General features: G+C 42.5%; 1 protein-coding gene across 2 annotated transcripts; it reads right to left on the bottom strand.

Annotated features, from left to right (window-relative positions):
- Positions 1–886: 886 nt before the first annotated feature.
- Positions 887–11,997, bottom strand: LOC133400203 (protein-lysine 6-oxidase-like). Of its 2 annotated transcripts, none has more exons than XM_061672628.1 (7): positions 11,481–11,997; positions 10,743–10,851; positions 9,195–9,326; positions 7,533–7,689; positions 7,337–7,432; positions 3,617–3,740; positions 887–1,018 (listed from the first exon to the last, which is right to left on the bottom strand). In XM_061672628.1, exons 1-6 carry the CDS (start codon positions 11,995–11,997, stop codon positions 3,621–3,623), a joined length of 1,131 nt encoding a protein of 376 aa, XP_061528612.1. In that variant the 3' UTR covers positions 887–1,018; positions 3,617–3,620. The 2 variants fall into 2 exon arrangements, with proteins under 2 accessions (XP_061528612.1, XP_061528613.1); XM_061672629.1 differs by having other exon boundaries at positions 3,625–3,740; positions 11,481–11,697.
- Between the last annotated feature and the right edge of the window lie 331 nt (positions 11,998–12,328).

Raw genomic sequence — 12,328 nt, 5'->3', positions numbered from 1 at the left:
TTTTTTCTTTTTTTTTTTTTTTTTCAAGCAGCACAAAGACTTCGACATCTGTCCTCTTGGAGGGGGGCTGCGAATGAGGTCTCACTCTCCACTCTTTTCCACACACTGTTCATTTTCACTTGAAGCGCCGGTTTAACTCTTTGCCTTTTAAAAAAAAATCTCTCTTTTTAGTTGAACACGTTTTTACAAGCTGTAAAAAGTTTATTTCGATGTTACTTTGCACAAGAACGTGTCACGACACGTTTGCGTTGAAGTGTGCGATATGGAATGTTGTATAATGTACAACAGGACAATGTTTCCCATATATTGGTGTTGAAACAAAGTCAAATAATAATCGAATAAAGAACTTTAGAAGCGAAATGCGATCGTTTTTTAACTAATGTTAAAGGTAAGTTGTAGTGGTCGAAGATTTGCCCAATGGGGTGAGCTTTGCAAAAATACACGATCTTCGAGAAGGGATTCCGTTAGACGGGTTTATTGTCTTTAGAATAAAATAATCAAATTCAAATAGGTAAAACTACATGACTCATTCATTTTACTAGTGTAGTATTTTGCTGTTTAGTGTATCCTGTAGTTTTTGACGTGAATGATGTGATATTTAATGTATGTTTGATACGCCATGATACATTGCCTCATGTAAATTTATGTGATTATAATTACACTTGTAGGTTCATGTAAGTATAATTATGCAAGTTTATGAAACTATAATTAGACTGCATAATGACAGCCTGTATTGCAAAAATACTTTCTTAGCTCCTTTCATACAAACACGGACCAGCAGCACCCCCGAGTGGCCAACAAGGAAAACAACACTGCCACGAAGAGCAAAACAGATAATATTGCAATATTGACAGTTACGTGACGTCATCACAACCAAGGACAAGAATAGAGGTGTCAAGTTTATTTGATGATAGCATTTAAAATTCAAGTTAAATACAGTACATGTTGTTTTTCAAATGAAATCAAGTCATCTTAAAAGTGATCAAAAAGTTTCATAATCCATGGTGAAGGTCAGCTCCTGAAAGGCAAAAATGTCAATTTCTATTTACACTTTGATGATAATATAACCGATTTTCATAGGTCTAGACTACACTGGATTTAACTGGTCTAGACAAGATTAGTACTACAGTTAAATTGAACGAGACTGAATTACAGTACACTAGATTAAACTGGCCGGCACGGTGAGCGACTTGTTAGCACGTCTGCCTCACAGTTCTGAGGACCGGGGTTCAAATCCCGGCCCCGCCTGTGTGGAGTTTGCATGTTCTCCCCGTGCCTGCGTGGGTTTTCTCCGGCCACTCCGGTTTCCTCCCACATCCCAAAAACATGCATTAATTGGAGACTCTAAATTACCCGTAGGTGTGAATGTGAGTGCGAATGGTTGTTTGTTTCTATGTGCCCTGCGATTGGCTGGTAACCAGTTCAGGGTGTACCCCGCCTCCTGCCCGATGATAGCTGGGATTGGCTCCAGCAGCCCGCGATCCAAGTGAGGATAAACCGTAAAGGAAATGGATGGATAGATTAAACTATACTGAAACAGATAAAATGGGCCGGACAAGATTAAACTGGTCTAAACTAGATTTAACTAGAATACGCCCAACTGAACTGAAATGCGCTAGATTAAACGAGACTGCACGAGATTAATTTGGTCTCAACAATATTAAACTGGACTGGACAACACTATTTTAAATCGGTTTTGACTAGATCCAACTAGACTACCCTACAGAAAACATTTAATTCGACTACACTAGATGAGATTAAGCATGTCTTGACCCCAGTGGGTACGGAAAGTATTCAGACCCCCTTAAAATGTTCACTCTTTTTTTATATTGCAGCCATTTGCGAAAATGATTTAAGTTAATTTTTTCCACATTAATGTACAGACAGCACACCATAGTGACAGAAAAAAACTGAATTGTTGACATTTTTGCAGATTTATTAAAAAAATAAAAACTGAAATATCACACAGCCATAAGTGTTCAGACCCTTTGCTCAGTATTTAGTAGACGCACCCTTTTGAGCTAATACAACCATGAGTCTTTTTGGGAATGAGGCAACAAGTTCTTCACACCTGGATTTGGGGATCCTCTGCCATTCCTGCTTGCAGATCCTCTCCAGTTCTCTCAGGTTGGATGGTGAACATTGGTGGGCAGCCATTTTCAGGTCTCTCCAGAGATGCTCAATTGGGTTGAAGTCGGGGCTCTGGCTGGGCCATTCAAAAACAGTCATGGAGTTGTTCTGAAGCCACTCCTTCGGTATTTTAGGTGTGTGCTTAGGGTCATTGTCTTTTTGGAAGGTGAACCTTCAGCCCAGTCTGAGGTTCTGAGCCCTCTGGAGAAGGCTTTCGTCCAGGATATCCCTGGACTTGGCCGCATTCATCTTTTTCTTTGATTGCAACCAGTCGTCCAGTCCCTGCAGCTGAAAAACACCCCCACAGCATGATGCTGCCACCACCATGCTTCACTGTTGGGACTGTATTGGACAGGTGATGAGTAGTGCCTGGTTTTCTCCACACATGCCACTTAGAATTAAGGCCAACAATTTGTATCTTGGTCTCATTAGACCAGAGAATCGTATTTCTCACCATCTTGGAGTCCTTCGGGTGTTTCGTAGCAAACTCCATGCAGGCTTTTATGTGTCTTGCACTGAGGAGAGGCATCCGTCAGGCCACTCTGCCACAAAGCCCCGACTGGTGGAGGGCTGCAGCGATGGTTGACTTTCTAGAACTTTCTCCCATCTCCCAACTGCTTCTCGTGAGATCAGCCACAGTGATCTTTGGGTTCTTCTTTACCTCTCTCACCAAGACCTCTTCTCCCCCAGTTGCTCAGCGAGGCTGGATGGCCAGCTCTATGAAGGGTTTAGGTCGTCCCAAACGTCTTCCATTTAAGAATTATGGAGGCCACTCTGCTCTTAGGAACCTTAAGTGCAGCAGAAATGTTTTTGTAACCTTGGCCAGATCTGTGCCTTACCACAAATCTGTCTCTGAGCTCTTCAGGCAGTTCCTTTGACCTCATGATTCTCATTTGCTCTGACATGCACTGTGAGCTGTAAGGTCTTATATAGACAGGTGTGTGGCTTTCCTAATCAAGTCCAGTCAGTATAATCAAACACAGCGGGACTCCAATGAAGGTGTAGAACCATCTCAAGGAAGATCAGAAGAAATGGACGGCACCCGAGTTAAATATATTAGTGTCACAGCAAAGGGTCTGAATACTTACGGCCGTGTGATATTTCAGTTTTTCTTTTTTAATAAATCAGCAAAACAATCAACAATTATGTTTTTTTCTGTCAATATGGGGTGCTGTGTGTACATTAATGCGGGAAAAAATGTACTTCAATGATTTTAATAAATGGCTGCAGTATGAAAAAGAGTGAAAAATTTAAGGGGGCCTGAAAAGTTTCCGTACCCACTGTAGATTAAACTAGACCACCCTACACTGAACTGAACTGGACTCAATAAAAATGATCTACACTAGATTAGATTTGATTACGATAGATTAAACTGAACTAGGCTAAACTACACTATACTTGATTAACCTAGACTAAACTATAGTAGATTTAACTGGACTACAATACATCAAAATAGACAAGAATGAGCTGGATTAAGTGTTGTTACTTATTTACGCTGTGGTCTCGCATGCCGACATGTGGACAGCGTTTCCCGTGTAGTGGACGTCACAGTGGACCACATTGTTGGCAAAATTCGATTCCTGAACTTTCTGCTTGGGATTGACGGTCACCTGACAACGAAACAAAAAGAAAACATCAACACTAACTCAACTACAGTTACATGATTAGACTCTTTAAAACTGGATAACACTAGATTAAATTTGTCTAGTTATTAGTGGTCTACTCTATTAAACTAGACTACACTAGATTAACCTGGATTAGACTTGATTAAACTGGAATGCAGCCCTATGGGTGGCACAAGTCAGTGCAAACTGTAGGCCGGTCGCAAGCCCGGATAAATGCAGAGGGTTGCGTCAGGAAGGGCATCCGGCTTAAAACCTTGCCAAACAAATATGAGCGTTCATCCAAAGAATTCCATACCGGATCGGTCGTGGCCCGGGTTAACAACGTCCGGCACCGGCGCCGTCAACCTGCGGGGCGCCGTTGGAAATTCAGCTACTGTGGGTCGAAGTCAAAGAAGAAGAGGTGGAAAGCGGGTTCTTCGGCAGAAAGAGAAGAGGAAAACACAGAGCCTAGAACTGAATGTGGGGACTTTGAATGTTGGGACTATGACAGGTAGTTTGACATGATGATGAGGAGAAAGGTTGATATATTGTGTGTCCAGGAGACCAGGTGGAAAGGCAGTAAGGCTAGAAGTTTAGGGGCAGGGTTTAAATTATTTTACCATGGTGTCGATGGGAAGAGAAATGGAGTCGGGGTTATTTTGAAAGAAGAGTTGGCTAAGAATGTCTTGGAGGTGAAAAGAGTATCAGATCGAGTGATGAGGCTGAAATTTGAAATTGAGGGTGTTATGTGTAATGTGATTAGTGGCTATGCCCCACAGGTAGGATGTGACCTAGAGGTGAAAGAGAAATTCTGGAAGGAGCTAGATGATGTAGTTCTGAGCATCCCAGACAGAGAGAGAGTCGTGATTGGTGCAGATTGTAATGGACATGTTGGTGAAGGTAATAGGGGCGATGAAGAAGTGATGGGTAAGTACGGCATCCAGGAAAGGAACTTGGAGGGACAGATGGTGGTAGACTTTGCAACAAGGATGCAAATGGCTGTAGTGAACACTTTTTTTCAGAAGAGGCACGAACATAGGGTGACCTACAAGAGCGGAGGTAGAAGCACACAGGTGGATTACATCTTGTGGTGGAAGCTGAGACAGGACGAGTGTTGTGCAGCTTTTCGGGAAGAGGTGATACAGGCTCTCGGTGGACGCCAGGAGCTTCCAAAAGACTGGACCACTGCAGCCAAAGTGATCAGAGAAGCAGGCAGGAGAGTACTTGGTGTATCTTCTGGCAGGAAAGGAGAGAAGGAGACTTGGTGGTGGAACCTCACAGTACAGGAAATCATACAAGGAAAAAGGTGAGCTAAGAAGAAGTGGGACACTGAGAGGACCGAGGAGAGGCGAAAGGAATACATTGAGATGCGACACAGGGCAAAGGTAGAGGTGGCAAAGGCAAAACAAGAGGCATATGATGACATGTATGGCAGGTTGGACACTAAAGAAGGAGAAAAGGATCTATACAGGCTGGCCAGACAGAGGGATAGAGATGGGAAGGATGTGCAGCAGGTTAGGGTGATTAAGGATAGAGATGGAAATACGTTGACTGGTGCCAGCAGTGTGCTTGCTAGATGGAAAGAATACTTCGAGGAGTTGATGAATGAGGAAAATGATAGAGAAGGGAGAGTAGAAGAGGCAAGTGCGGTGGACCAGGAAGTGGCAATGATTAGTAAGGGGGAAGTTAGAAAGGCATTAAAGAGGATGAAAAATGGAAAGGCAGTTGGTCCTGATGACATTCCTGTGGAGGTATGGAAGAATCTAGGAGAGGTGGCTGCGAAGTTTTTGACCAGCTTGTTCAATAGAATTCTAGTGCGTGAGAAGATGCCTGAGGAATGGAGGAAAAGTGTACTGGTGCCCATTTTTAAGAACAAAGGTGATGTGCAGAGCTGTGGCAACTATAGAGGAATAAAGTTGATGAGCCACACAATGAAGTTATGGGAAAGAGTAGTGGAGCCTAGACTCAGGACAGAAGTGAGTATTTGCGAGCAACAGTATGGTTTCATGCCTAGAAAGAGTACCACAGATGCATTATTTGCCTTGAGGATGTTGATGGAAAAGTACAGAGAAGGTCAGAAGGAGCTACATTGTGTCTTTGTAGATCTAGAGAAAGCCTATGACAGAGTACCCAGAGAGGAACTGTGGCACTGCATGCGGACGTCTGGAGTGGCAGAGAAGTATGTTAGAATAATACAGGGCAGCAGAACAGCGGTGAGGTGTGCTGTAGATGTGACAGAAGAATTTAAGGTGGACGTGGGACTGCATCAGGGATCAGCCCTGAGCCCCTTCCTTTTTGCAGTGGTGATGGATAGGCTGACAGATGAGGTTAGACTGGAATCCCCGTGGACCATGATGTTTGCAGATGACATTGTGATCTGCAGTGAAAGAAGGGAGCAGCTGGAGGAACAGTTAGGAAGATGGAGGCATGTACTGGAAAGAAGAGGAATGAAGATTAGCCGAAGTAAAACAGAATATATGTGCATGAATGAGAGGGCTGGTGGGGGAAGAATGAGGCTACAGGGAGAAGCGATGGCAAGGGTGGAGGACTTTAAATACTTGGGGTCAACCGTCCAGAGCAATGGTGAGTGTGGTCAGGAAGTGAAGAAACGGGTCCAAGCAGGTTGGAACGGGTGGAGGAAGGTGTCAGGTGTGTTATGTGACAGAAGAGTCTCTGCTAGGATGAAGGGCAAAGTTTATAAAACAGTATTGAGGCCACCCATGATGTACGGATTAGAGACAGTGGCGCTGAAGAGACAACAGGAAGCAGAGCTGGAGGTGGCGGAAATGAAGATGTTGAGGTTCGCTCTCGGAGTGACCAGGTTGGATAAAATTAGAAATGAGCTCATCAGAGGCACAGCCAAGGTTGGATGTTTTGGAGACAAAGTTAGAGAGCGCAGACTTCAATGGTTTGGACACGTCCAGAGGAGAAATAGTGAGTATATTGGTAGAAGGATGATGAGGATGGAGCTGCCAGGCAAGAGAGCTCGAGGAAGACCAAAGAGAAGGTTGATGGATGTCGTGAGGGAAGACATGAGGGCAGTTGGTGGTGTTCGAGAGGAGGATGCAGGAGATAGGCTTCCATGGAAAAGGATGAAAAGGATGTGGCGACCCCTAACGGGACAAGCCGAAAGGAAAAGAAGAAGAAGACTTGATTAAACTGGACTAGGTTAAAGTAGACAAAACAGAACTACATTACAGTGGTGCACTAGACTAGTTTGAATTGAACTAGACTGCACTCGATTCAATGTGTTTGGTTGTCTTTTTTTTTTTTTTTCCCACTCCTTGCCAGAACATCTCGTTACTACCATGCCCCACCCTGTTGAGAGCTCAGTCGCTGCCATGCTGGTTCCTCATTTGTTTTGTTACTTTTGTGTCAGGGTCCACTTTTGGGTCCAACTCCTGCTTTAAATGTCCCATATTTAACTCGATTAAACTGGAGTAGATGAGATTAAACCGGTCAGGACTAGATTACATTGGACTACTTGGCAAGATTACATTTGATCAAACCAGATTAAATTGCTCTAAACTAGATCTAAACAATTTGACAAAACTAGATTCAAGTGTATTTGTTATTCCACTGGGAGGAGGAGATCTGGTGACCTTGAGTACGTATTTCCCCGGAGCCACGTCGGTGATGTCGATCCACTGACAGTCGATGTCGGCATTGTACGTGTCGTAACAGCCTGGACTCAAACCCTGAACACACACACACACACACACACAAACACATATGTCAATGGAATGTCGGACTCCACAGTGAAAAAGGAGACGTGACGAGTTAAAATGGTGTGTTGACCTGCGTGTGTGAGGTGCAGGCGTATCTCCGGTAGTAACCGGCCTCACAGGAAGTGTCCTCCAGACAGAAGCTGGCTTTGTGTCCTTCCGCCACTGCTTTGTTGGTCTCTCCGTCCACCAGCTCGTACAGACTGAAATCATCCATGCTGTGAAAGTGACTGACGCACCGCACGGCCAATCACAACGCACGGAGGACATATAAATCAGACACGTGTGGATTTGATGACGCAGCAAATGTTAAAAGTCAAGAGCTTTATATCACTGTGTATACACATCATTAAACAATACAACTGAACTACAGTAGATGAAATGAGACTACACTGGACTAGATTAAACTACTTTATACTGTATTCTATTTACACTAGATTTGACTGAACTCGAGTGGATTACATTAGAATGGACTAGACTAGAATACACTCTTCAACACTGGATTAAAATGGATTTTACTGGACTAGGTTAACATGGATTTGACTAATTTGTACTACAATAGATTAAACAGGAATAAACAATATTAAACTAAACTAGACAAGAATAAACTGGAATAGACTAGATAAAAGTGTTCAAGACTAGGCTAGATTAGATTTAAATTGGACTAGTCACTTTTGTTTAACTCTATTACACTAGATTAATCTGACCACTAAAAAGACCACTACACTAGTTTACCCAACTGTACTACAAATGAACCTGAATGCATACGCTTTGGCGTTGACAAAAAAGTCACCTCATGAAAATCGGTTGAGAAATGAGCAAGTTACGACTAATTTCAATGTCCATGCGTTGCATTTTATGGGAACGTCGCCCCTGCCAGTATGGCTGCCACGTAAGCACGTCGGTTAGCCGGGCTGCTACAGCACACTGGCCTATCTAGCGTTCATCTATTTGGACAGCTATTTTGACGTGATTACGCCACCATGAACCGTTTCTTGTCTTAATTAACGAGACGCTACAATTCAATAAATACCACATACTGTATGTGTAAATTTTGACGAAAATGAAATGATTCTGGACCTCTTATACCACGTCAATCGCACACGTGATGAGATTTGTGATTGGATAATCGAGGATGTGGAGGCGGAACTTCCGATTAGAACAGCTTTCCGCTTTACGTCGTGGAGCAGACAACGAGTTTTAGGTTTACATCAAAGCGTTATAAATGGAGTCAACAATTGTCTTGCAGCACGAGCAGAAGCACAACAAAAATCCTCCCGTTCGTCCATACCGAGACCGTTCGCAAAAACCCAAATTATTCGTAAACTGGGTCGTTCGTAACACGAGGTTCCACTCTATAAAGTTTACATTGTTAAGTGAAATAGTCCTTTTAAATTGAAATTGACAGCTGACTGCACAGTCCATTCCACACGGGGATAAAATGATGACGGAAAACAGAAGCAGATGGCATATTTGGCTAACTGCAGGTGGATAATTTAAGTTTGAAATGGAACAAAATAGTTTCTTATAGATGCAGGTAAAAAAAAAAAAAAAAAAAAAAAACTATTGATGCAGTGTTAGCCTCACTTTAGATTTTGTGGCTCCCAGTGTTTTTTTTTTCATTTTAGTATTTAAGGTTGCCGACCCCTGTTATAGTGGATAGGGAGTGATTTTCAATACTGTTGTTGCCAAAGTAGAAGTACTAGCGCCCCCTCGTAGTTTTGTGTCATCTTACTTATGACAGCTGTGCCACTCCCATGAGTATGGGGCTTTGTTGGGCAGGAAGTCTGCGGTTCCCTGGTTCTTCACGCGCTGAGGGAACCTCAGCAGAACCCTCGTGTCGTAATCGCCAGCAGACCTCGCGGAACTCAATAACAAGAACAACAACGCTTTCGTCAAAACCGATTGCGGTTAGCTTGGAATTCAACACTGAAGCTACAAGATCATTTGTAGCATGGAGAAGGCATCTCCACGTGGTTGTATGGGAACGTCCTTACTGGGGATTGGACTCAAGTAAACTGGACAGGACTGGACTAGAATAGTCTGGATTAAAACTGGACTAATTGAGGACGAAAGTGGATTGAGACTGTATTAAAGTGGACTCGACTAGATGAGATGAAACAGTTATAAATTTAAGTGGACTAAACGACTATATATTGGTCTAGATTACATTTGACTTCATGACACTCGATTAAAATGATCGAGACAACATTAAACTGGTCAAGACTAGATTGAACAAGACTACTTGGTGAGAATAAATTTGATCAAACCAGATTAAAGTGGTCTAAACTAGATTAAATATGACAAAACTAGATTAAAGTGTATTTGTTAGATTGTTGTCAGTGTAAATTGGACTGAATTACATTTGGACTGGATTGAGGTAGATTAAAAATAGATTTAGGATCAACGTGGAATAAAGTAGATTGAGATTGGATTCAAGCAAATCAAAGGAAATTAAAGTAGTTTAAACCTGGATTGAACTGGATTTTTTTTTTTTAAATAGATTTCGATTGAAATACAGTGGATTAAAGAAGATTCAGTCTGGGTTGAATTCTTGATTCAAATTGAATTAGACTGGATTAAATTGGGTTTAGTCAGGATTAAAGTGGATTAAAATACATTTAGTGTATATGTGACATATTACATTTATTTAGATTGGATTAAAGTTTATTAAATCGGACTAAACTAGATTTGGACTGGGTTGAGGTGTAGTAAAGTACATTTAGACTGGATTAAAGGGAATCCAAGTGAATTAAATTAGATTTTAGAATGGATTTAACCAGATTTAGAATAAGTGAAGTAAAGTAGGAATAAAGTGAATTAAAGTAGATTTAGATTGTATTATAGTACATGTGGACTAGATTAAAGTGGATTTAGACTTGTATATCATGGCTTTATACCAGAATAAATTGATTTAGACGGTTAAAATGTATTTTTAGTATATTTATAGCCGATTAAATGAATTTAGATTGGAATGAAGTAGAATTAAACTGAATAAAACGTATTTACACTTGATTAAAGTGCATTAAAACAGATTTAAACCAGATTAACCATAATGGAGTTGATTAAAACAGGATTCAAATGGATTCAAACTGGACTAAACATATTTAGTCTGGATTCAAGTAGATTTGACTGGATTTAACCATATTTCAACTGCATTGAAGTACATTTCCATTCAAAGTACAGGAACGGAAGGGATTAGACTGGACTAGAGTGGATTCAGACAGGATCAAACAGATTTGACTGGATTAAAGTGTTTTGTGTCATGGGTAGTGCATCTCACGAAGCTAGGCAGTTCTCCTCTGCCGCACAGCGCAGGTTGTACATGGGAATTCTGTGGATGTACGAGCTCACTTGGATGTTGTAGGCGTCAGGAACCAGATCGGGAAGACCTGTAAGCGGCGACATCATCATTACGCACTGACACACAAACAACAAACACAATAGTTTGTTCACAATTTTATAACTTCATCACTCGTGGTTTGTTTGAATCCTGACCCACTTAAGAGTCCTTTGCACCAAGCACTTTACTTGGGTCAGTTCCATTCAACTTTGTTCCTTTTGGTCCACTTCAGTGAAATTTGATTCATTTTGATTCACTTTGTTTCAGTACAGTGTGTTCAATTCAGTTCGGTTCAGCTCAGTTTAGTTTGGTACAGTACAGCTAAAGTCATTTAGGCACAATACAGAGCACTTTCCTGAAATGAACCAACCTGGACTGAAATGAAACAAACTGAATTGGACCTAACAGAACTGTACTGCTTGGGGGAAACAAGACGTTCATGCAGACGACATTTCAACATTACTTAAACTCGAGTGTTAACAGTCACTAACGGGCGTATTTGCATTCTATGAAATGCAGGGATTAATGCAGTATACTGTACATAGATATTATTATGCAGATGCAGATCGCATACAAGTTGTAGTCTGCCCCCTAGTGGACTGGAGGTCCCTCTCCAGCAAGGATAGTCATTGTCTGCAACTTTTCGAGCCATAATTATGTTGAAAAGACATTTCTCACCGTTCTGGTGGTACCTCGTTCCATAGCCGTGCCAGTGTTGGGTCCATGCCCTGGGTCTGTAGTAGGAGTTGTAGTAATTGTAGTATCGGTAGTAGTTGGATGCCTTGTACGGGTTGTACGGGTCGTCTCCGACCATCCGGTCCTCTGCAGAATCGGATCTTAGGTCTGATCTTGAATCTGCTCTTGGTGGCAGTCGCCGACGCGCCACAGCTCGTAAATGTGCGCCGCCACTAGCCGCGGGGACTCGTGGGGGGGCTCGGATTGCGGCGGAGCTCCCGTTACCTCCGCCAAGCACCAGTACGCTACCGGAGGAGCTTCTGCTGTGGGCGAGAGGCCGGTAGCGGGACCCCGGACTCAGGATGCTGAAGACCTGCCCGTTGTGGCGCCAGGTCAATCCCCGCGTCAGCCCCCCGACTACCCCCTGTGCTGCATGCTGCTTCTGCTGAGCGCTGCTTCCACTTCCTGTCAGTAGACAACAGCAGAAGAACACAAAGAAGCCTACAGGGACGTACTTCATCTTCTGCTACTTCTTTTTCTTGTGCTCGGGTATGCAGCTTGCATGTAGTCTGAGGAGCATGTATGTATATGTGTGTGTGTGTGTGTGTGTGTGTAAGTGCGTGTCTAGGGGAGGAGTTACCTCAACTTCTAAGAAACAAGAAGAGAAGAAAGCTCACACTAACTTTATATAAATACAATGTTAACTATATAACAGAGGTGGTAGTAATTCATATATGTGCAAGTCATAAGTCTTTAAATTCTACCAAGGGCCCTTATTCCATCCCGTGGCCATTCAGCGTAATTGCCACTTCCTTCTTCCTAATAACCTTCTCAGTTCTACTGCTACAGCA

Source organism: Phycodurus eques, chromosome 3, assembly GCF_024500275.1.
Source record: "Phycodurus eques isolate BA_2022a chromosome 3, UOR_Pequ_1.1, whole genome shotgun sequence".
Taxonomy (NCBI): Eukaryota; Metazoa; Chordata; class Actinopteri; order Syngnathiformes; family Syngnathidae; genus Phycodurus; species Phycodurus eques.
This window is presented reverse-complemented; position numbering and strand designations above follow the sequence as displayed.